The 24,147-nt window shown below is 59.9% G+C and overlaps 1 protein-coding gene across 4 annotated transcripts in view; it reads right to left on the bottom strand.

The window, feature by feature from the left end:
- The window catches only part of KIAA0513, a 63,819-nt gene that overhangs the window by 6,136 nt on the left and 33,536 nt on the right, over window positions 1-24,147 (bottom strand). For 3 of the 4 annotated variants that reach the window (XM_081275051.1, XM_081275052.1, XM_081275050.1), the window contains exons 2-10: window positions 13,117-13,594; window positions 10,983-11,082; window positions 10,201-10,274; window positions 7,187-7,257; window positions 4,399-4,594; window positions 3,719-3,759; window positions 3,085-3,163; window positions 1,372-1,449; window positions 133-159 (exon numbers count right to left, since the gene is read on the bottom strand). In XM_081275051.1, the coding sequence (XP_081131177.1) occupies window positions 133-159; window positions 1,372-1,449; window positions 3,085-3,163; window positions 3,719-3,759; window positions 4,399-4,594; window positions 7,187-7,257; window positions 10,201-10,274; window positions 10,983-11,082; window positions 13,117-13,445 (995 nt within the window). In that variant the 5' untranslated portion in view covers window positions 13,446-13,594. The remainder of the gene's footprint in view (window positions 1-132; window positions 160-1,371; window positions 1,450-3,084; window positions 3,164-3,718; window positions 3,760-4,398; window positions 4,595-7,186; window positions 7,258-10,200; window positions 10,275-10,982; window positions 11,083-13,116; window positions 13,595-24,147) is intronic. The other variant, XM_081275049.1, reaches the window with a different exon arrangement.

Genomic DNA, 24,147 nt, shown 5'->3' with positions numbered 1-24,147 from the left:
CCCCTCCAGCATCAGCTGTCCCTGCACAGAGGGCTCAGGCCCACCACTCCTCGCCCTGGCTGGCCTCCCCCGGGGCCCTCCCGCCCTGCAGCGGCCTCCGTGGCCCCCGGTCTGTTAGGCGGACACACACACCTCTTCTCCTGCTGTCCAGCATCCCCTCTGGAGTGGCAGCGGAAACAGGTAAACAAAGGAACAAAGGAACATGTCACAGTCGTGCAAGATGTGTGGATGAGGACAGGCGGGCTCGCGGGAGGGCAGCGGGCAGGAGGACGGGACGCCGGGACAGGCCACTTCCTGGCAGAGAGCTAAGCTAGAGGCGAGGCCCATCCCTGGGCACGTCGGCCTTTCCCTCAGCTCCTCGGCAGAGCAGAGGCTCCCCGGTGCCCGCGGCAGCGTCAGAGTCAGGCCCCCTGCTCCCTCTGCCCCCAGGAGGCGGCCACGGACTGCGAGGGCCAGGGCGGCACCCTGCTCCCCTCCAGGGTCAGCTGTCCCTGCACAGAGGGCTCAGCGCCACTGACTGGTCTCCACACAGACACCGCTGGCTCCTCTCCTCCGGGGAGGTGTGGGCCCCCGCAGTGACAGGAGGGGACGGCTTCATTAACCAGGGCTCAGAGCTCCGAGGGACCCAGAGTCTGAAGCCAGGTGACTGGGGCACCACTCAGGGCACCAGACCTGGCCTGTCCTCCCTGGACCGCTGCCCCTCCGTGTGGGGGCTGCAAGTGGGTGGCAGCCTTCTCTTGCTCTAGCCAGGGGGAGAGGGGCTCTGTCCCCTGGGGAGTCAGCGTCCAGCCAGGGGGAGCGGGGCTCTGTCCCCTGGGGAGTCAGCGTCCAGCCAGGGGGAGCAGGGGCTCTGTCCCCTGGGGAGTCAGCGTCCAGCCAGGGGGAGAGGGGCTCTGTCCCCTGGGGGTGAGTCAGCGCCGACCTTCACCCTGCACTTCCTCGTGTTTCTCGAGCCCTCTGAGGGGCAGGTCACCCTCAGCACAGGGTGAGCTGGCAGCAGAAGGTGCGCCTCCAGAGTCAGGGTGGTGGCCACCCTCCACCTGGGACCCTGTCACCGCGGCTTGTCCCCAGGGTCCGGACCCGCAGAGCGAGCAGCAGGGTGGGCGGGGGTCCTGAAGGCCTCATTCTGAGGGTGAGTGCATTTCGGGGAGGTTCAGGCCAGTCATGCCAGGGTCCCAGGACAGAAGCACTCATGCAGGCTGAGCAACCCCTTGAAGCCGAGCACAGGCCTCCGGCGGTGGGCGGGCTACAGGCCGGGCAGGGAGGACAGAGGCCAGCAGCCGGGCCACTCCTCTGCTCTCCTCTTCAGAAAACGTGACGAGAGCTGCCCCGTCCTCTTTCCCAGGAGAGTGGACCACACTTGGCTCCTACCTGGTGGTGGGAGAGCGCTTTCTCCTCTCACAGTGGACGGCATCAAAAAAGGCTGCGTTCCAGAACCTCAGCGTGTGCCTGCGGGGAGACACAGTTGGCACCAACAGTCCCACCCAGCGTCTTGCCACCTGGTGGGGAAGCCGGGCACCCAGTGCCTGTGCAGCTCTGGGAGGGAGGCAGAGCTGAGGAGGGGGTGCTGGGGGTCCCTGGGGCTCCTGGCGCTGCCTCTTCCTGAGAGAAGGCCAGACTGGGCCGGGGGGCCTGCGGAGCTGCTGTGGGGCGTGAAGTCAGGTGGCCTGGGGCCTGGGGGGCAGCTGCAGGCTGCTGTGTCCTCTCTGCCTCCTGGTGAGGCTCCAAGAGGACACGGGTCCAGCTCTTCCACAGAACAGGGTCTCACGACATAAAAGGGAATCAGCAGGGACGCGCCTTGCACAAGGCAGGCACGGGGACAGGACGTCTTCCCGGGAAGGTCGGGGCGGCACGGGGGGCACAGGAGGCCCCGCCTCTTTCTGTGGATGAAGGTCGCCCGGCTACTCACTGACAGAGCTACGGGGCCTGGCTGTGGTGGCGGTGGAGAGCACGCAGCCCACGGAATCTAAAGGTCTGCCATCTGGTCCCTCAGGACGCATCTGCCCCGTCCAGACAACACAGCAGCAAGGCCCAGGCCCGGCGGAGCCCAGTCCCTCAAGGTGCCACCTGGCCAGGTCCAGCCTCTCCCCTGCTCTGCTGCCTGGGGGGGCTCAGGTCCAGCCCGATGGGGGTGTCCCCCGAAGCCCCTGCCCAGGCCTCTGCCCTGGGTTCCGCAGCACGTCCTGGCCACCCCCCTCACAGGGCCCTCGTCTAGTGTGGGAAGTTCTACTGCAGCTGAGCAGTGACCTTTGAGGGAGGGTCCATGTCTGACACCTCCAGGTGCTGGACCTCACTAGCCAGAGGATAAGACTTGCCAGTGGGCACTTCAGGGCCGTGCCAGCGACTACCCGGGAGGACCTCACCCCCTGACCGCCGGGGCATGGCCCTGGAACAGAACACCCGGGCAGGGAGGTCTCAGCTCAGTCCCAGCAGCTGGAGTCCCAGCAGCACTGTGGTCACTCTCGTGAGCGTGAGAGAGGACAGGGAGGGAAATGTGCCCCCAGCTGGGGCCGAGCGGCCACCCTGGTCCCGGGAGAGCTACGCAAGCCTTCCACAGGCGACGCCTGGACCTGGCGGCCTTCACTGGGCCCAGCTCTTCAGGGTTTCCACCTGGACACTGCCCACGCAGACCACAGCCCACCCCGGCGGGGACATGGGGAAGCCACGCCAGGCCGACTGGACTCCCACTCCCACAGCCGGCTCAGCACGTGCGAGTGTGGAGTGGGACCCGCCCTCTACAGCGGACAGAGCACGGCCTGGCTGGCGCAGCCTGGCCCCGGCCACACTGAACAAAATACGGTGACACGAAACGTCCACCACAGCCCCCGTCGTGTGCTCAGCCGTCGCGGCTCCTGCCTCCCTGGCATTCCACCTGTCCATGAAGGAACCCCGGCCCGCCGCACTCTGCACCCCCTTGGTGGGGAGGCAAGGGGCAGGGCCCAGAGGAGGGGACACTGCCGGGAGGCGGTCTCTGGCCTAGTGCGGCCTCCCTGGCTCGGCGTCTGGCGTGTGTGAGCTCTCTCTCCTCCTCTCCAGCACTCAGAGGCCATCAGAAGGGCACTGCCCTCCAGCCCAGCGCCTTACCAGATGGGCTGCTGCTTCAGGTGTGTGTACAGGTAGATCTTCTCCCCCTTCTGCTCGTCCTCGGGGCTGAACACGGTCACTGCAGGAGGACGAGAGAGGCTGAGGGCAGCGCCTTGGGCAGGTGTCAGCAGCCACCACAGCCCCTCCCCCAAAAGGCCATGGAAACCCACAGGGGCCACCCCTCCCAGGAATGCGCTGGAGTCCCTGGAGTTAGGGACTTGGATTTCTGCCGACTCCTTAGAGAAGTGGCCCTTCCTCAGAAATTCATAAGAAAGTAGACCAGGCAGGGACCTGAAGGCCCGCTCCTGGGGAGCCCAGTTAAGCCCCTGGGATTTACTGCTGCTGCTTCCTGCTGCCCCTCAACGGTGGGTGGGTTCAGACCCCTGCAGGGGTCTGGGTTACAAGTTCTGTCCAGGCCCCAACCCTTCAGTCCTGTCCCAGGACCCCGCCCCAAGCCTCACCCCAGGGTCCCCTCCTCTGGGCCCTGCCCCTCCCCTCTCCACCAAGGCCCCTCCTCCCTCAGGCCCCGCCTCCCACCGGGCCCCGCCTCCATCCAAGCCCCGCCCCAGGCCCCGCCTCCCCAGGCCCCGCCCCCAGGCCCCGCCTCCCCAGCAGCTCCAGGGTGGCTACTCACCAGTCTTGGGCTGCTTGTCCTTGGGTTTGCTCTCTTCTTCCCTGAGGGAGAAAGATCACAGTGACGACAAACCACTCCCGTTGGTGAGACAGGGCTGGGGGCATTCAGCCGTTTGCTGAAAAGACGCTCATGGAATCAAGGTCCGGTCCGCGGCGGGGCCCTGGGAATGTGGAGCTGAGGCGGCTCGGAGCTGCGATCTCTGCACCTGAACTGTGTGGCCCAGCGGGATGAGACCATGCCACCTGCACCCAGCCGGGGGCGGTCAGGGGCCTCTGTGGTTGTGGCTCCTGGTGGGGACGTGCCCTTCCTGTGTGTGTCTCAGCCTGGGCGCCTGCAACCGCCCCACCCGTCCTCAAGGGCCTCGAGTTTCTGTCCAGTCCCATAGCTGCCCTGTGTTCCATGAACCCCACTCACTGCTGGGGAGGAGCAAGGAGGGACAGGTGTGTGATGTCCCTGCAGCCAACCCTCAGCTGCCCATGCTCCTCCTGGTCCCCAAAGTACACTGCCAGGACATCCCTGCGTGTCACAGCCTTTGACACCAGGGGGAGCTCTGCAAAGTGGACAGTCACACTGGGCAGCGCTATGCTCCTCAGGAGCAGTACAGGACCCGAGATGGCGAAGGCTGGACAGGGGCCCTGCCTCTGTCTCCCAGGCACGAGGCCTCAACGCAGGACACTCACTCATTCTTCCTGACCAGGGGTCCCTTCAGCTTGGTCTCTAGCCCCCCAAAGAAGCCCTTCACGTTCTCCGTGTTCTTCAGCAGCCGCTCGGCAATGTCCTTCTTCTCTGCCAGCCAGCTGTTGGCCGACTTCAGGTAGGAGTCGATGCTGCCCGCGGGCTTCTCCCTGGGCTCGGAGGGGAGCTGGTGCGGCTTGCCTAGAGAGAGGAGGGGGGAGTGAGAAGCAGGTGGGCACAGCCCAAATGGCTGAGGGCCAGAAAGGAGCCCCTGGGCACACAGGGGCCGCCTGGGTGGTGGGAGAGCACGTCCTCAGTCTCCCTGACTGGGCAGCTGGACAAGGAAGGGGCTGCCCTTCCCTCTGAGGACGGTCCCTATGCAACTACCAGGGAGTCGGCCAAGAACTAGGAGAGAGGAAGGAGACAGCAGGAGCCATCCCCGTAGAACCAGAAAGCTGCGTGGGGTGCAGTGGCCACGCCTGTAACCCCAGAGACTCAGGAGGCTGAGACAGGAGGATAACAAGTTCAAGACCAGCCTCAGCAACTTAGTGAAGCCCTAAGCAACTACGAGGCCCTGTCTCAAAATAAAAATAATAAAGGCTGGGGGTGAGCTCAGTGTAAAGTGCCCCTGGGTTCAAGTCCTGGTGGTAGAAGAAGGAGGAGGAGTGGGGGGGGGGACAGGAAGAGGAAGGGGAGCAAGAGAGGAGGAGGAGCAGGAGGAGGGGGAACAGGAGGAGAAGCAGGAGCAAGAGGAGAAGGGGGAGCAGGAGGAGGAGGGGGAGGAGAAGGAGGGGGAGAAGTGGGACTAATAGTAGGAGGAGGAGCAGGAGGGAAGAGGGAACAGGAGGAGGAGGAGCAGCAGGAGGAAGGGGAGGAGGAGCAGGAGGAGAAGCAGGAGGAGGAGGAGGAGGAGGAGGAGCAGGAGGAGGAGGAGCAGGAGGGGAAGCAGGAGGAAGGGGAGGAGGGGGACAGGAGTAGGAGGAAGGGGAGGAGGAGCAGGAGAAGGAGGAGGAGGAGCAGGAGGAAGGGGAGAAGGAGCAGGAGGAGGAGGAGCAGGAGGAAGGGGAGGAGGAGCAGGAGGAAGGGGAGGAGGAACAGGAGGAGGAGGAGGAGGAGCAGAAGGGGAAGCAGGAAGAAGGGGAGGAGGAGCAGGAGGAGGAGCAGGAGGAGGAGGAGGAGCAGGAGGAGGAGGAGCAGGAGGAAGGGGAGGAGGAGCAGAAGGAGGAGCAGGAGGAGCAGAAGGGGAAGCAGGAAGAAGAAGAGGAGGGGGACAGGAGCAGGAAGAAGGGGAGGAGGAGCAGGAGGAGGAGCAGGAGAAAGGGGAGGAGAAGCAGGAGGAGGAGCAGGAGGAGCAGAAGGGGAAGCAGGAAGAAGAAGAGGAGGGGGACAGGAGCAGGAAGAAGGGGAGGAGGAGCAGGAGGAGGAGCAGGAGAAAGGGGAGGAGAAGCAGGAGGAGGAGCAGGAGGAGGAGGAAGAGGAGAAGCAGGAGGGGAAGCAGGAGGAAGGGGAGGAGGGGCACAGGAGTAGGAGGAAGGGGAGGAGGAGCAGGAGGAGGAGCAGGAGGAATGGGAGGAGGAGCAGGAGGAGGAGCAGGAGAAGGAGGAAGAGGAGCAGGAGGAGGAGCAGGAAGAGGGGGAGGAGGAGCAGGAGGAGGAGCAGGAGAAGCAGGAGGAAGAGGAGGAGGGGGACAGGAGCAGGAGGAGGGGGAGGAGCAGCAGGAAGAGGAGGAGGAGGAGGAGGAGGAGGAGACGGAAGGAGGGAGAGACTCACACAGGGAGCTCGGGTGCATGGCAGGAATCCTGACTGTGGCAGTGGGCAAAGGGTGAGGTGAGAGAGAGGAAAAAGAGGTCCTCCCTGGGCCCTGAGGACAGTGCAGGGTCAGGGCAGTCTCCAGGGCACCTGGCCAGGCCTGTGACGGTGAACATGGGATGGAAGAGAAGGCCAGAGGAGTGTGCACCAAGGCCACGCAGAACACCCTGCTTAGGGCAGCGGCAGGCTGCAGGCCCGGCACCGTCCAGGCCAAAGTGACCCTCAGGCCGAGGCACCCTCCCAGGTCAGGGCTGGGTCCTCCGCTAGTTGAAGGAGCTCCGAGCACAGACGTGGGCCAGGCAGCAGCCCAGCCAGGCTTTTAGATGAAGGACCTTCCACCTGAGCCAAAGGCCTGGCATCTGGGGCCTGTCCGGTGGTGTCCTGTCAACTGACCATGGGGCATGGAGAGAGTGGTCTGTGGGGGCAGGAGGACCGGGAGCCTGCCCAAGGGAAGGCCTTGTGCTGCAGGAGCAGGCTCTCGGTGAGGAGGGAGGGAGGCCGGCCATGCTCAGCCTGCCCCACCCTCCCCAGGGGGTCCCAGCACCACACTCACAGGGCAGAGCAGCCTCTCTGTCGCAGCCCACGCAGCTCAGCAGGGGCCCCCAAGCTCCAGCATGCAGAAACTTGCAATGCAATGAGCCAGAAGAGCCCTCACAGCTCAGCACCCCCCAACTCCTCCAGCTCCGGCCCCGGCTGCTCCCCTCCAGACAGCCCATGCTGCGTCATGATTTGCGGAGATGGATGACATGAAGCTGAGACCCTCAGGCCCAGTGTTCCTGCTCCACTGTGGGGTTCCTGCCTAGCGAGCTCGGCTCCTGCCTGCGCTCCGGGGACAGCCAGCCCGACCTCAGTGCGGCCACCCTCTCTCAGGAGTCCCCTGCCCGCTCCTGGAAGCCCAGGCTTTCCTTTCCGAGCGACCGCATTGGCAGTTGACGGTCTCAGCTTTCCAGGTTGGCACTCTGCCTAGGCCGAGCCCCGTCTCACCCAGGTGGTAGTAGGTGAAGCACATGGTCATGAGGTTCTTGGCAGGTCCGAAGTCATCCATCTGATGACACCTGAAATGAGAGGCAGGGTCGGCGGCGAGAGGAGCGTTCCCCTGGCCTCACCGCAAGTTCCCTAACCAGCCCAGACACTCCCCAACATGCAAACTAGCACCTCACTCCCTAGGCACTGCCACCAGACAGGTGACAAAATAATCCCTCGGGTCTAATCAGGAGTTTCCTACAGGCACACAGCCTGAGCCCGGGCCTGACCCTGGACCGGGAGGCCTTTCTGGACCTCAGCCTGGCCTGCGTCACTTTAAACAGGAAAGTCAGGGTCCACTCAGCTCAGCACACAGGAGCAGAAAAGGGACCAAGGGCAGCCTCCAGCTTCAGTCCAAACCAGCCTCCACGGCTCAGGAGTCAGCAGAGTCACAGGATGTCCCCACATCTGAGGCTCAGATGCCAGGAGCACTGGATCCCTGGAGGGAGCTTGAGAGCGGGCTGCTGGCCGCCCAGGCCTGACTCCGTGGGCCTGGGTGGGGCCCGAGACAGTGTTCCTTGCTGATGCCCCTGGCCGGGGACACTTGGGGTGTGTGGATAGCTACTCCTCCTGTCCCTTGTTATAAAGCAAATTTAATCTTTATGGAAAAGAAACTTGAATAGGAACAATGTCCTGCAAATGCAGAGGGTCGTTCCTACTGCACATGGAGACTGGACCCGCCCATCCACCTGAACAGCGCACAGAGCCATTCCATCCAGCGATCGATCGGGAGAAGGGGGCAGAGCGAGCCTGTCGGCCGCAGCAGCAACTCTGTCATGGCTGCGGAGGCTTAATGTTGCTGCCACCATGCTGGGGACAAGGGGACAAGGAGCAACGTAAACAGCCATCCGCAAGGTGCCAGCTGCGGCCACGCACACTCCTGCCCAACTGCCACACGGATGCCAGTGCCGCTGTGGACACAGCTGTGTGTGACAGCCACGCCTGGGTGGAAGGGCATCCACCCACTGTGCCTGCTCCCCACGTTCCCAGGGGAGAAGCCGAGACAGCAGCTACCAGGGGGCGGCCTTGCCCCTGGCCTCTCAGTTCCCTTCTGTCCCCTGCCAGGCCTTTCCTTCCTGTTCACTTGGGTTTTTTGGTCTGTTTGTTTGTTGGGGTTCTGGGGATTGAACCCAGAGGTACTCCGCGAGCCCCATCCCCAGCCCATTTTACTTTTTATTTTAGGACATGATCTTGCTCAGTGGCCGAGGCTGCCTTCCCATTTGTGACCCTCCTGCCTCAGCCTGTGGAGTGCCTGGGACTTCAGGCCTGTACCTCTGCGCCCAGCCCTCTGTGGTCTTTAACTTTGGACAATTATTACCTTTAAACAAAGCCCAGGGCTGGGATACGGCTCAGTTGGTAAAGGGCTTGCTTCACATGCACAAGGCCCTGGGTTCAGTCCCCAGCACCAGAAAGAAAAGCAAAAGGCCAAGCCGGGTGTGGTGGTGCAGGTGCAGGCCTGCGACTCCAGGCACTTGGGAGGCTGAGGCAGGAGGACCACAGGTTTGAGGCCAGCCTCAGCAATTTAGTTAGATCCTGTCTCAAAATAAAAAATAAAAAGAGGGCTGGGGATGTGGCTCAAGCGGTAGCACGCTCGCCTGGCATGCGTGTGGCCCGGGTTCGATCCTCAGCACCACATACCAACAAAGATGTTGTGTCCGCTGAAAACTAAGAAATAAATATTAAAATTAAAAAAAATTTAAAAAATAAATAAAAAGAGCTGGGGATGAGGATGTAGCTTAGTGGGGGGGCAGCCTGGGTTACCTTCCCACTTTGGAAAAATAGAGAGGATGAAAGCAGGTCAACAGAAGCCACCTGGAAGGTAGGACTGAGGGTCATTTCTGTTCTTTTAAAAAAATATTTGAACAAATTAATCAATTTAAAGAACAATTAATAAAACTATAAAAGACGGTGAGCAGAGGATAGAGTCGGTGTTGAAGATGCTCATAAACTAAAACTCAACAGACCACGAAGGCCACATAGACCAGTGGAGTCTGCCAGCCCAGGGTCCCTGACGCCACCTGCACCTGCACTGTGCTCAAGAGCACCCTCAGAGACCCCGGAGACCCCGCGGCGCCTGCTCCCCACGCTGCTGGCCTGTGCTGCTGCGGTGCATTTCCCTGACGCCCTCCACAAGGCTCCTCATCCCTCCCTCCCAGCCCAGCCCCAGACCCCATGGGAGCCTGGAGAGGCTGAGCCAGCGCAGCAGGAGAGGGCCCAGGAGAGGGGCGGGGAGGAAGGCCCGAGCAGCGCCCTCTGTGGAGAGGGGAGCAGGAGCAAAGGAGGGCAGCCCTTGGGGCCCAGAAGGGCAAATGGGCTTGGTGATGTGGGGCGGGGGCGGAGGGAGAAGCCAGGACCTGGAGGGCACACGGGGCCCAGCCTCCAGGCATCCTGGAGGTGATGGGCAGGGTGCTGACAGGCCCCGAAGGGTCCCCTCACCCTTGCCCTCCAAGCCCCTCCTCTCCAGCTGCCCAGGAGGTGGGGTCAGTGGAGCTCGCTAGCAGAGAAGCGTCCCTCCCTTTTGAACTTCGCTTGCTCTGATTCAAGGCCAAAAGCACAAAGTGGGTCTGGCCATCTTGCCGTGACGTGGGAAGGAGCCCGTGTGGCACGTGGTATGGCATCCCTGCCTCGGCACCCCGTCATGTCCCCGGCCTTCTGCGGATGCAGCTCCAGCCGCTCCTCTCGGGCTCACAGGCAGCAGGAGGCCCCCTCCATTCAGCAGGGCGCCTGGCCCGTGAGGTGACTATTGGAAATGCTTCACCGTGGGACGTGGGGACCTCCAGGGCACGGGGGAGGGGAGGGCACAGGGAGGGCCCGCTGTGCCCCGCTGGGTAGCCCTCTAGTTGCTGCGGCCAGCTCTGTTCCCGGGAGACCTGGCCATGACTCCTGGCTGACGCAGGGAACAGCAGAAGAACTGCCAGCTCGTGCCCAGCACGGCCATGACTCACGCTGGCCCCTCACAGGGGGCAGCCACTTACTCGAACAGCACCACCGCAAAGGACTGCACCAGCCGGTAGAAGGTCGGCTCCGACACGCACTTGGAGTTGCAGCGCTGTGCAGAGAGGGGCAGGCAGTCAGGGGCTGGCCACCCGGGCAGTCCTGCCACACTGTCCAATCGCAGCCGCCCTCCCCGCTGCCAGGACCCTGTAGGGTGCGGCCCACAGAGCCTGGCCCACAGGGTGCAGGGGGCCCGTCTGCCTCTGCCCAGGGGCTGAAAGCAACTCCCCACGGTCACACCCAGGTGGGAAACGCCAAGGGACAAGCCCCAGATGGCAGCACTAGCTGGGTCTGGATTTGTGGGTGATTAGGTTCTTTTGCATTTCCTGATTTTTTTAAAATGAAGAATGCCTTACTTGTGATAAAAATACTTAGAAGAAATGAAAAATCAACCTATTGGAGGCTTAATAAATTTGGTTCTTTTCTGAGCTTTGTTAATACCTTTATCTTTACCTGGCTTCACCATCTTGGATAGATTCTCTTTGGCAAAACTGAGCACCGTGGGTTATTCAATAGAAAGAGACGCATGCCCAGAGCCCTCGCGCTCGCCTTTACAAGAACGTTCTCAACCTCGCGGGCGTGAGTTTCTCCCTCTCCCCCAGGGCGGGCGTCACACGCGCCCTGGCCATTCCCACTGCCCCACATGGCCCTTCTCATGACATCCCGGTCCATGTTCCGTGGGGGCGATTCCCTCCCCTCTTCCCCAGAGTGCAGCCCAGTGTGCCCTGCCCTTCCCTGGGCGGGTCCCCAGTCCCCAGCTCACCTGGGCGCTCACGTATCGAGCAAACCACTCGCGGCCTTTCCCATCCTGGCTGCTGCAGTACTCCCCGAACTTGGCCTTCTCCTCCTGATCCAAGTCCTCCCTGAAGAGAAGGCAGAGTGACACAACGTCAGTGCTCTGGGGCAGAATTCACAGGAGGGAAGAGCAGGGAGCCGTAGGCCGACCCGGGGCCTCCCCTCCTGCACCCCTGGGGAGGCCTAGCTGAGAGAATCCACCTGGCCTGCGGGCCGAGATTCAGAGTCCACCAGGTCTCCTGGTTCCACGCTCCTTCTGTCCCCTGCCCTCCGGCTTAACCCCAGTGAGGTCTGAGCCCCCTGAGAACAGGGCCCTGAGAGCTCTCGGTTCTTTTGGGGAGCAGCCAATACTCTGCCTCAGATTTAAAGACTCAAAAATGAAGGCGAAGGCAGGAGGTGGATGGGTTATGTGATGTGCGTTTATTTAGGGGTTTGTAGAAAATGTCTTGGTCTCGTTGACCCCCAGGTACCAGATGAAACAGGGACCCACCAGCTATCTGCCGTGACCTGGGGAATGCTCATGAAGACCCACGTGACCGGCTGAGGGACGGGGTTCACGTGCTGACGAGCTGCTACAGACATAGACTGGCCTCCCTGGCAAGTGGACCTTGGGGCTGGCTCCCTTTTCTAGGTGTGTGCAGAGGAGGCTGGTTTCAGTGTCGTCAGACAAATTAAGTGGGGAGCCACAGCACGGTGCTCCCAGGAACACAGACGCATTTCTAGATAGTGAGACGTTGGATTATCGCATAACTCTTTCCTTCTCAAAGCACAGAGGACGCTGAGGCTGGCCTGCATGTGAAGGGTCATCTGGTCCTCCCTGCCGTTCAGACGGGAGGCTGGAGCCTGGTAGCATGGTAGCAAACCTGGCTCTCGGAGTGTCACCAGGCCCCCGTTCTCACTGCTGCTGCTGAGCCTGGACAAGGGTCCCTCAGGCGGGCACTCTCACACTCCCGTGTGTGGGCGACTCATCCCCCGACCTTGTTGGAAGGCAGCTCTCGCTCAGAGGGGCTGGGGGCCAAGACGGCACCTGTGCCAGCCCAGGCGCTGTGGTGCAGCTGGCCCACAGGCCCCCACCCAGCAGGGTTTGGGGTGCTGCTCTGGATGTTGAAAATCGACCTCCACCGCCCGGAACTGGCAGGACGGGGGCTCCCTGCCTGGCTGAGGCACTAAGCGCCATGAGAGGGCAGAGCTGGGGGCCCTACAGAGACTGGAGCTCCTGCTGCCGCGCCCTCAGCTCGCTCCTCCAACAGAGGCGCCCAGAGGGACCCTGCACAGCAGCTGCTCAGGAGTCGGCCACACCTGCGCTCCCCAGGAGGCAGAATAAGACGCGGTATTGGACACTTGCCGCCCGTGCCTCCCCGTGTGGTCCTAGCAAGCAACGCAGCCGCCTGCCAACCACGGCCCCGATGAGACCGTCAACAGGAAGGGGCTTGGAACCACTCAGCACCAGGCTCCACGACTCCCTGTGGACACAGTGGACAGGCAGGGTTGGCAGAACGGGAAGTGGTGACCCCCCAGAGCCAGCCCCTCCCCAAACCTGACTTGGGAAGCACAGAGAAAACTCTGGAACGAGAGGACCAGCAATTGGCAGAGCACATCGGGATTACAGAGGACCCGTGCAGTTTCCTGCCATCTGACCGGCCACAGGGGTGCCGCCCACACAATAAGAGGCCACTGAAGGCAGCATGGACAGTCCTGTCCTGCCTGGAACGCCCACAGACGTGTTCACAAGGTGGGAGGTGAGTGAGGACGGACGGTCCACTACAGCTCTGCCCGGTGCTGACAGGACTGGATGAGCAGGGGCCAGGGGCTGGACAGGGAGGGGACGGGGCTGGATGGGGCCGGAATGGCTGCCCTTGGGCCCTCCAGCATCTCCCAGGGCCCTGCACGTGGTGGGCTGGCCCTGGCGGCTGGTGGGACTATTTCAGGGTGGGGCCTGGGCTTGGGTGTCCCTGAGAGGCTCCCTCATGACCTGACCGCAGCCCCGGGGGACTGAGAGCCGCTGCACCAGCCCCACGTGGTCCCTGGGAGGAGGCCAAGCCTAGAGCAGAAGGCACATCCCCGAGCCTGGTGGCAGGGCCAGGCTGACCGTCGCAGCCTACCTTCCTGAGAAGACCTTCTCCACGTAGCCACGCATGAACTCCCGCAGTGCCAGGGCGTCCTCGTCCTGGGCCGACTCGGCGCTCTGGCCGGAGGAGAAGGACTCGTTGGAGGAGGAGCGGCGGTCCTGGTCCCAGGACGGGTGTGAGGGCGACTCGCCCATGTCGTTCTCGCTGTCCGCGGACTCTGTGGTCTCGCTCTCAGAGGCATTGTCCCCCAGGGAGCCATCCCCGTCCTGCAGAGTTGAGGGCACTGCCTCCAGGGGAGGGGCGGTGGGCGGCTCCGTCCCAAAGTCAACCAGCGAGCCCACGGGGACCTCGGGGGCCTCCATGGCCTGGGCGGGTTGTTGAGGACAACGCTGGTGGAACCCAAGGTGGCTTTCCAGGTGTGTCAGCAGGAGCCTGCCACGTACATGCAGGTGGCCTGGGAGCTGTGGGCCACCACGGCAGCCCTCTGAGCAGCTCAGTGGCCTTAGGGCATCTGTGGGGGAAACAGACGGAAACAGACTCAGCACAGGCAGCCGCCCGGGAGATTCGGCCACCACAGGGCCCACGTTCGCAAGTCCTCACAGTTCGCAGGCGTCTCGTTTGCAGAACCTTGAGGCCCCTGCAGCCAAGGTCCTTGTCACTGTTAATCAGCTGCTGCATGACAGGCAGGCGGTGGGCACTCGTTAACACACCGCAAATAAACACCCGCAATCAGGGCTCCTCCGGCTGCTCAAAAGCTCCTCTGGGCTTTCAGGGAAAGCACCTTCTGGCCCCTTCCCACCCCCGCACAGCAGACCAAGGCCTCAGCCAGCCAAGAAAGCACCCACCTAAGCTGGAGCGGGTCACCAGGGAACAGCCTCGTGCTTGGCAGACACCTGGCCAAGCCCCAGACTCCCCAGGCCTCCTCCTCATCCCTCCCTCCAGCAGAGCCACAGGCCCTCTGCACGCCCTCAGGCCCTCCCATGGTTCCTGCGCTCCCCTGCTCTGTCCAGCTCCTCTCCCTGGGCTGCAGCTACTAGGACTGGACGCCCCTCTGGTCCCTGCGTTCTGCACCCCCTGCCACTCCCAAGGCCACTCCAGGATTCCACACAGATCACGAGGTTGGGCTTCTGAGAAGCTTCCCTCCACTGTTCAAAATTAACTGCGGACTCCTCTCTGCCCCACAGCTCGCCTGCATTTCATTTTGACTCATTTCTACTTCTTCCCAGGGTGGACCCTGACCAAAGAGGTGCTCGTGGTAGTTTGCTGAAGGAATGAACAAGCTCATGGGGGCAGGGAGCGGGTGGCTCGGGTCACACGGGGTGGCTCCAGGGCTAGACTCCCAGCCAGGTCCCCTACTGCTCATCCAGGAGTGCCCGGGCTGAGGGCAGACGGCGAGGAGAGGCAGCCCTCCTGGGGTCAGCACCTCTGCAGCCTCTCCGCATCCCTGGCAGGCCACCCCCCAGGACAGGGTTCCGCGGGCACTGGGTCAGCATATTGCTGAGGGCAGCTGGCTATCAAGAGGCCCCTCCTGCCTCCTGGAAGCTCGATGCTCGTGCACCCACAGTGGATCCCTCCACGCTCCCCGCCCATGGGATTTTTAAATACCCTGAGTCAAAAAGACAGAATGGCTGGCTCCGGCCACCACAGTGGCAATGGCACATGCCAGTGGAGCCCCACCGAGCCCGTCTCTGTCCAAAGAGAGAGAGCTGCAGAGCTCAGTTCAAGAGAGCTTTGTAGGCCAGGACAGGAACAGGGCTCTGTAAGCTCAGCAGGCAGCAGTTAGACCTCAGAGGGGGGCGGTGTGGGACTAGGCTGTGGCCAGCCCCTCTCCCCAGGCCAGGAGGCTGCTGTGGGCCGCGTCTCCACCTCTGAAACAGCAAGGCTGGGTCAGACGCCTGGGGCCCTGGGGAGACTGTGTTCTCTATCCAAAGAACAGCAAATGGAAATGAAATGAAATGTAGAAAGCAAAATGCAGAGTAAATTCTAACAGTTCAACGCAATAGTATCAGCCAGGTATGACGCAGGCAGGAAGACGTTTGTTTCAAGTTAAGTGAGCAAGGTTCCCTGCAGTTGGCACTTGTTCAATGCCCACTGGGCGCCAGCCCTGCTCAGCTAGGGATGCCGAAGTAATAGGCGCTTCGTTTCACTAAGTGACACTGACGCACACCCTGGGCGAGCAGGACCGCACGGCTCTGGGCGAGCGCCCTCTCCTGCTCATTCTCACCCCATCAGCGGCCAGCAAGGACTCGGAGAGAAAGGGGCCCTGCTAAACGGCCAGGGAGGCGGCAGCGCAAACAGCTGCGGAGCCACTTCCAAGCCTGCGGAGTCCTCGGGTCCGTCCTCCCCAGACACCCAAGCTGCCCGGTGCCTCCTTCACTGGCTCAGGAAGAAGCTGACAAAAGTACAGGAGGCCCAGAGTGAGAGGAAGCCCAGGGGCCAGAGGCTCTTTGTGGGGCAGCTTGCTCTGCAGCCCACCCTGACCGGGACCCTCAGCAGGGTCACTCCTCCCAAGGAACAGAAGGCCAGCCCTGTGCCGGAGCCTGGGAGGAAGCCTGCGCCCCCTCCAGGGAGGACGAGATGACTGGCACTCTCACACGCTGACCTACAGGACCCGTCGGGATGGCTGCAGGACACAGAAGTGGCCCAGCAGGGATGACCGGAGCCAGCTGGGGGCTACCTGCAGACAGGAGAGCTGAAACCCACCACATGAAGCTCCGATTTTCCAACAGCGGTGACTCGATTTATTTCAAACATGTCAGCCAAAATACCCTCGTCTGTGGGTCCCAGTCCCACCAGTTTGCCTTCTTCTACGTACGGGGGGCTCGAGAGCTCCTTCTGGTCCCCAGACCCCGAGAAACTGGGTTTCCAGTCACAGGGGACCCTTAAGCCTGCAGACAGTGGACGCGGCCCTCCTGACGCACTGCGGATCTCCTGTGCAGAAGTGGGGCTGACATAAGGCTGATGTGCCACCGTCACTTCAAAGGCTTCAGGAGTCCACAACCAGCCCTCGTCCACGGCCCTTTACACACACCTGCGACGAGCCACTACCACGTGAGGAGCTAGGAATAGAGCCCAGGTGACTCCTCGTCAGGCCGTGTGTGTGTGTGTGTGTGTGTGTGTGTGAGAGAGAAAGAGAGAGAGAGAGAGAGAGAGTATGTGTGTGTATAACTGAGTGTGTGTGTATGAGAGTATGTGTGTGTATGTGTGTGTATATGTGTGTATGTAAGTGTGTTTATAAGTGAGTATGAGTATGTGTGTGTTTGTGTGTGAGTGTGTATGTGTGTGTATGTGAGCATGTGTGTATAAGTGTGTGTATATGAGTGTGTGAGTATGTGTGTATATATGTGAGTGTGTGTATGTGTGTACATAAGTGTGTATGAGTATGTGTGTGTGTGTTTGTGAGTATGTGTGTATGTGTGTGTATGTGAGTGTGTGTATGTGAGTATGTGTGTGTATAAGTGAGTATGTATATGTGAGTGTGTGAGTATGTGTGTATATATGTGTGTGTATGTGTGTATATAAGTGGGTGTGTATGAGTATGTGTGTGTGAGTGTGTGAGTATGTGTGTATGTGTGTGTATGTGAGTATGTGTGTGTATAAGTATGTATATGTGAGTGTGTGAGTATGTGTGTATATATGTGAGTGTGTGTGTGTATATAAGTGTGTGTGTATGTGAGTATGTGTGTGTGTGAGTATATGTGAGTGTGTTGTGAGTGTGAGTGTGTGAGTGTGAGTACATGTGAGTGTGTGTGTATGTGAGTATGTGTGTGTGAGTATATGTGTGTGTGTGTGTGTGTGTGTGAGAGTGTGAGTACATGTGAGTGTGTGTGTATGTGAGTATGTGTGTATGTATGTATATAAGTGTGTGTGACTGTGTGTGTGTATATAAGTGTGTGTATGTGAGTGTGTGTGTGAGTATATGTGAGTGTGTGTATGTGTGTATATAAGTGTGTGTGAGTGTGTGTGTGTATATATAAGTGTGTGTATGTGAGTATGTGTGTGTGAGATGTGAGTATATGTGTGTGTGTATGTGAGTATGTGTGTGTGAGTGTGAGTATGTGAGTGTGTGTGAGTGTGAGTATATGTGAGTGTGTGAGTATGTGTGTGTGTGTGTATGTGAGTATGTGTGTGTGTATAAGTGTGTGTGTATATAAGTGTGTATGTGAGTATGTGTGTGTGAGTGTGAGTATATGTGAGTGTGTATGTGAGTATGTGTGTGTGTATGTATGTATATAAGTGTGTGTGACTGTGTGTGTGTGTATATAAGTGTGTGTATGTGAGTGTGTGTGTGTGTGAGTATATGTGAGTATGTGTGTGTGTATGTGTGTATATAAGTGTGTGTGAGTGTGTGTGTGTATATATAAGTGTGTGTATGTGAGTATGTGTGTGTGAGATGTGAGTATATGTGAGTGTGTGTGTATGTGAGTATGTATGTGTGTGTATGCGAGTGTGTGTATGTGAGTATGTGTGTGTATAAGTGAGTATGTATATGTGTGTGAGTATGTGTGTATATATGTGAGTGTGTGTGTATATAAGTGTGTGTGAGTGTGTGTGTATATAAGTGTGTGTGTGAGTATGTGTGTGTGTGTGAGTATATGTGAGTGTGTATGTGAGTATGTGTGTGTGAGAGTGTGAGTATGTGAGTGTGTGTGTATGTGAGTATGTGTGTGTGTATGTATGTATATAAGTGTCTAAGTGACTGTGTGTGTGTATAAGTGTGTGTATATGAGTATGTGTGTGTGAGTGTGAGTATATGTGAGTGTGTGTGTGTGAGTGTGAGTATATGTGAGTGTGTATGTGAGTATGTGTGTGTGTATGTATGTATATAAGTGTGTGTGACTGTGTGTGTGTGTATATAAGTGTGTGTATGTGAGTGTGTGTGTGTGAGTATATGTGAGTATGTGTGTGTGTATGTGTGTATATAAGTGTGTGTGAGTGTGTGTGTGTATATATAAGTGTGTGTATGTGAGTATGTGTGTGTGAGATGTGAGTATATGTGAGTGTGTGTGTATGTGAGTATGTATGTGTGTGTATGCGAGTGTGTGTATGTGAGTATGTGTGTGTATAAGTGAGTATGTATATGTGTGTGAGTATGTGTGTATATATGTGAGTGTGTGTGTATATAAGTGTGTGTGAGTGTGTGTGTATATAAGTGTGTGTGTGAGTATGTGTGTGTGTGTGAGTATATGTGAGTGTGTATGTGAGTGTGTGTGAGAGTGTGAGTATGTGAGTGTGTGTGTATGTGAGTATGTGTGTGTGTATGTATGTATATAAGTGTCTGTAAGTGACTGTGTGTGTGTATAAGTGTGTGTATATGAGTATGTGTGTGTGAGTGTGAGTATATGTGAGTGTGTGTGTGTGAGTGTGAGTATATGTGAGTGTGTGTATGTGAGTATGTGTGTGTGTATGTGTGTATATAAGTGTGAGTGAGTGTGTGTGTGAACGTGTGTGTAAGTGAGTGTGTGTGTGTGTGAGTGTGCATACTGGGGAAGGTACTGTTAAAAGGAAAAACCTAACAGAGCTTCAGGCTCTGGGTGCTGTGGACATGCTCTCAAGGTGACTGTCCGGGTGTGACGTCGCCCTCTGGCCTCTGAATTGGGGGAGGGAGGGTCATCCTGAGAAGGAGGACTCCTGGCCCAGGGAAGAGCCCGCACCAGGCCTGAGGGTAGAGCGCTGCAGGGCAGCTGCTCAGGGAAAAGAGGCCATGAGAGGCCTTGCTGGCCATGAGGGGGCCTGCACAGTGCTCAGGGTGTGGGGAGGGACATAAGTGCAGTGCTTGAATGGGGACAGCCAGAGGGGGCAGGGGCTGGAGGGGCAGGGGCTAGAGGGGGCCAGGGGCCAGAGGAGTCAGGGGCCAGAGGAGACCAGGGCCAGAGGGGTCAGGGGCCACAGGGGCAGGGGCCACAGGGGGCAGGGGCCACAGGGGGCAGGGACCAGAGGAGACCAGGGCCAGAGGGGCAGGGACCAGAGGGGCTGGGGGTCCGAGTCTGAGGAAACGCTCCTGCCTGCCCACAACCCCCTCCCAGCAGCCCTTTCCCAGCCGCTGTCCGGCCCCGGGAGGAACCGGAACCGCAGTTCTAGAGCTGCACCCCGGCTCAGCCACCTCCCTGCTGGGTTTGCACAAACTCTGATTTCCTCAGCACCCCAGAGTGACCGGGCTGCGACTTCTCTAGCGGGTGGCCTTGAGCAATCAGTGAGGCAGGGCTCCCGGGGAGAATCGGAACCTTGTGTAAGCCAGCCCTTGCCCCAGACCCCAAGAAACCCGCCCCTGTCTCCACGGACCAGCACAGGGGCTGCCCCTCCTAAGAGGAGAGAGTGCCCAGCTCCCTGGGCAGTGACACGTGGAGGGGCCACCACGCTCACGGGCCAGTGGTTGTCTCTTCCTGAAACTGCCCTGAGTCAAGGTGGGAGGCAGGGCAGGGTCAGGCAGGGCCATGTCCACCCAGCACATGGAGACAGGCCAGCCCAAACCCACTGTCCTGATCCCGTGTTGGCCAGCCCCGTGGGTCTCATGTGAGTGCTTTCCAGGACACGTTCCTTGAGGCAAGGTTGCTGGTCACCAGGGTGCACAGTAAGGCTGGTGCCATACCGGTCACCTACCCAAAGTCCCTCTGTGGTGACACACAGGTGTGGGTTTGACACCTGCCTTCAGCTGGCTCTCAGAGTCCAGGTGTGGAGGGCAGGTTCCTGGTGCAGGCGGGAGCTGGGCCCAGGGGGGCCGCACTTCCTCCCCTACCTTGAAGGCATCTGTCCAGAGGAGCCCCACTGCTAGCCAGACGGGAAGCTCAGCTCCCCACCTAGTCCCAGCTCCCCTCAGCTGGGAACTGAGGCCATCTGTGTCCCCCAGCGAGCAGGATCGTCAGGAGCCCAGGGGGGAGCAGTGCGGGAAGTCCTGGAAGAGCTCTGCAGAGCAGCGTTGATGGCATCCTCCTGGCTGGAGGGGCAGCTGAAGCCCTCCAGGCCAGGCAGAGCATGGCAGGCAGGAGAGGGGACCAGGACGTCTAAGACCACTTAATTCTGAACGGCTCTGGTGAGGAATTGGGGGTGGGGGTGGGGGGCTCGTGTGAGGAGCCCCTCTGCAGCCTGTGGGTCTATGGCATCTTGGGTGGCATGGTCAGATTAGGGCACCCCACTGTCATCTGGAGCTACCTCCTTGGCTCCAGAGCTTCACCATGACAAAAAGCAAATACATCAGCAACATCACTGTGGGACAGGGAGAGTGGCCGACGGAGGCTGACTCCAGGGTGAATCGGAGCCCAGTAAGCACAGGTGACCTGTCCATAAGAAACTGCAGCTGATAATGAAATAAGAATGTTTTCCCTTTTGGAAATTCTCTTTTCAGATGGTGAATGGTGATTCCAAGCTGCCTGCATCCTGGCCTCCAGGACCTGCGACTGTATTACTGTACATGGCAAAAGGGGACTTTGCAGATGTGGTTAGGGACCCTGAGATGGGGAGCCTGCACTGGGCTGTAGGTAGCCCCAAGTCTCCTAGAGCGCGCTCATCAGGGGCTGGGAGGGTCAGAGTCAGGGAAGGAGATGTACAGGGGCCATGCTGCTGGCTCTGAGGGTGGAAGAAGGGGCCACAAGCCGGGGGCATGGGCAGTGGCTGCCAGAGCCCAGAAAGACAGGGAAAGGGATTCTCCCTGCCCACCCCTGCAGAAGGAACCCTGCCGGCACCTCCACTTTCGCCCAGTGGGAGGGTTCTGAACTCATGACCCCCAGAATCGTAAAAGCATTCAATGTGTGCCATTCAAAGCCACTAAGTACACAGCAGCCAGTTACAGTGGCAACTGGAAGTGAATACCAATGGCTGGAGTGTTGCTAGGCAGAGAATGCTGGTTAAGTCTGGACTTTCAGGTATTGGTTTAGCCCAGGGGCGCCAGAAAACCACAGCTGAGGCCCTGAGGCCCCATGGAAGTGGGGGTGGCTCTAGCCCAGGGCCCATGGGAGTCAGGCCCCTCCCCTACCACCCAAGCTCTCGCGTCCAGCCAGCCTGTGTCCGCTGGCTGTTGAAGACCAGGCTCCTGCAGAGTGGCAGGGTTTGTGCGTTTCCAGAGGGGCTGGAAGCAGATGGGAACCCAACTCCATCAGTGTCCCCGCTGCCTCTGTCTGGGGGCAGGATTTTACCATGGATCTGTACTTTGCATCCAGCCGGAGGCTCTTTCTCTCGGGCATCCACATCGTGCAGGTGAAGCCCTTTGAATGGAGTCTCCTCTGCTTCCCTCATAGCCCCTCTGTGGCAACCTGACCCCTGGGTAGGTCTGTGTCCCAGGCAGAAATCAGGCAAAGCAGCAGCCTGGCCTCGACTTCCGGTTTCTGCTCTGTCTTGAGACAAGTGCACCCGATCAATTACTAGATCATTGTTATCTGTGTTTGTTCAGCTGCTAAACCAACAAAATAATAACCGGTTTCCAGGAAAACTGGGCCTCTCCTGAAATAGCTAGAGAGGGAGGAGGGCATTCGGCTTCCTGGAACAGCGGCTCAGTGCAGCCACCCAGGACGAGGCCACCGCTGTGGACGCTGGTGGAAAACGTAGGCTGCGGGGGTTCCTCGGGGCCCTCGGCCTCCCCTGTGCACAGCGCTCGCCGCACCTGAGCCTCGGCATCTTGGGCTGCGGGTGGGTGGGGACTGCTCACGGGGCAGGAGCTCTTTTTGCTGCGCTAGCTGACTCTCAGCTGTGCCCACAACTGCCCCTTACACCTTCCTGACCTAAGAACCTGTGGCCTGGCCCGGGCTCGGCTGTAAGGCAGGTGCCTAATGGAGGCCCTGAGCCCAGCCACATGGCCCTGGCCGGATGGCAGTCCCTGGAGAGGCACATGGAAACAGGCCCCCTGGCACCAGAACCTCTCGCACCTGAGACCACAGGACGCCATCTGCCCTGCTGGGAGCGCCCCCCGCTCGGCCTGAAGCTCCCGACAAACAACTCGCTCCACACCATGGGCTCTGAGAGGGGTGAGTCAGCCTCCAACCTGGAAGGGAGGTCTGTCCATCCAGGGCTGTGAAGCAGCTGTTGTTCCAATGAAGCAAAACATGCCAAGTCACAGTGAGTGTCACGGACGTCCTTTTAGATGTCAGCATGGTCAGACAGCTGCGCCCAGCTGCTCCAGGGCAGCTCACAGACCAGTGGGTCACACAGCTCATTACTGCAGAGGAGGCTGATCCTGCAGCCGCAGCAGGGGAGCACGTGGCCTCTCCAGTCCTTTGGAGAGGATGAATCCACCTGCAGAGACACTTTCCCCAGATGCTGAACATGGAAACGCAGTTGTCAGAGGTCCCCATGTGAGGACACCAATTACCATAATGACAAGTCTCTCACAAGTTTCGCACAGGGGCAGAGATGTGAGGCCAACATTTCTTTGACCAACTCTCCACAGTCTGGAGGTTGCGTGGCTCGGATCTGGTGCAGGTGTTAGCTTGGGGCTTGCTCTGCGTGGAGATAAGGCCTCCCGACACACAGACGTGACGGACACCCGTGGGGTCCTCACCCTTGAGGGCCAGAGGGCTCAGAAGGGCTTCTGAGAGGGCTCCATCGCAGGCTGGGGTCTGCGGGAGAGAGCCTGGGTGCTGCAAACCCACCCCATAGCTGAACAGGGCCTCACGCACAGCAGCCAGGGTCGGAGCCTGCTCTGTGACCTGGTCATAGCGGCATCTGGACGTGGGTGGGGATGTTCTCACGCACAGCCCTGCCCTGCGAAGACAAATGCCTAGTTCCCAGATGAGGGCACAGTGGAGGCCCGCACCCATCCCCCAGGAGGTCAGGCACTCCCGCCCACACAGGGCAGTCTGCTTCCTGGTGCCAGCTGGAGAGTGGCATTTGGCAGGAGTGGCCCAGGTGCTCGGTGTTAGGATGACCCTCACCGGCGGAAGTTCCTGCAGTCGGGAGGCTTCCCTGTTGTCTTTGCTGCAGGACCTGGCTCTGCGAGAGGGCACTCGGAGAGCACAGGGCCAAAACCCTCGGTCCAGGTTCAGGGTGAGTGCGTCCTTTCGGCCCCGCTGCACAGCGTCAGTTTGGGAAGCTGGCTGCGGCACTTCCTACCCGGCCCCTGTGAGTCTCATGCTTCCTCCCACAGCCTCTGTGCACCGGACAGAGGAAGGCAGTGTAAGTGGGACTGTCGGGATGTCCTGCTGCTCGTGTGTCCTGTCAGGATGTCCTGCTGCCCGTGTGTCCTGTCGCTGGAAGGAGAAAAGGCTCCAGGGTCCCGACGATCTCTGGTTCAGTGACGTGCACAGGCAATGGCACGGAGCCACTCTGCCAGCCTGCAGGGGGCCGAGAGGGCACAACTCTGGCCTCCGTGGGCCTGTAGTGGGACCCAGCAAAGAGGGGCCTGTTCAACAGTCCCTTCTGCACAGGTGCCGTGTGCAGAGCAAGAATCGAAGGAGCACGACCCGCAGCCCAGCCTCGGAAGGAGCCTGTCCCATCAGGGCCAGCTGAGGATCTAAACGCCTGGGCAGTGGACAGAGGGGGCCCCACCACGACAGGGACCAAGGGTTAGGGGAAAGGTGGCTCAGAAGTGGCCAGGGGCTCACCCAATGGAAAGAGACTCCTGGGGAGCAGGGATGGCATCTGCAGGGCTGGGCAGGTCCTGGGTGGGGAGATGGGCAGGGGGACGTCAGTACCAGGAAGGCTGGGGCATTTGCCCCAGGGTGGGCCCTGGACACTCTTGCGACCCTTTGGCTGCTACCTGTGGTGGCACATCAGGCGCTACACAGTGCCTTGTGAGCAACTTCATCGCTCACTGCCTTGTCCTGAACGGAAACCAGAGGCTTCCAGGCTGCCCCAGAGAACCGTGACGGGCACTGCTCAGAGGTGGCCTCATAGGGGAGCTTTCAACACCACTGGTCACAAGGGGCCAAGAGTGGGAGGGGCAGGGAAGGGTCCGGAGTGCTGGTGGCAGTTAGGGGTCCACATTCAGCATCCTGGGTGCAGGAGCTCACGCCGTCATCCACAACACACCCCAGCTCTCCCGAGTCCCAGGTGCCTGCGGGACGTACCCGTCAAGTGGGCAGGTGACAGCCTGGAGCTGCTGGGAGGGTCTGGGCTGGAAGTGGGCTTGGGGGTCGT

This window comes from Spermophilus citellus (assembly GCF_964194105.1).
Source record: "Spermophilus citellus genome assembly, chromosome: 18".
In the NCBI taxonomy this organism is placed as follows: Eukaryota; Metazoa; Chordata; class Mammalia; order Rodentia; family Sciuridae; genus Spermophilus; species Spermophilus citellus.
This window is presented reverse-complemented; position numbering and strand designations above follow the sequence as displayed.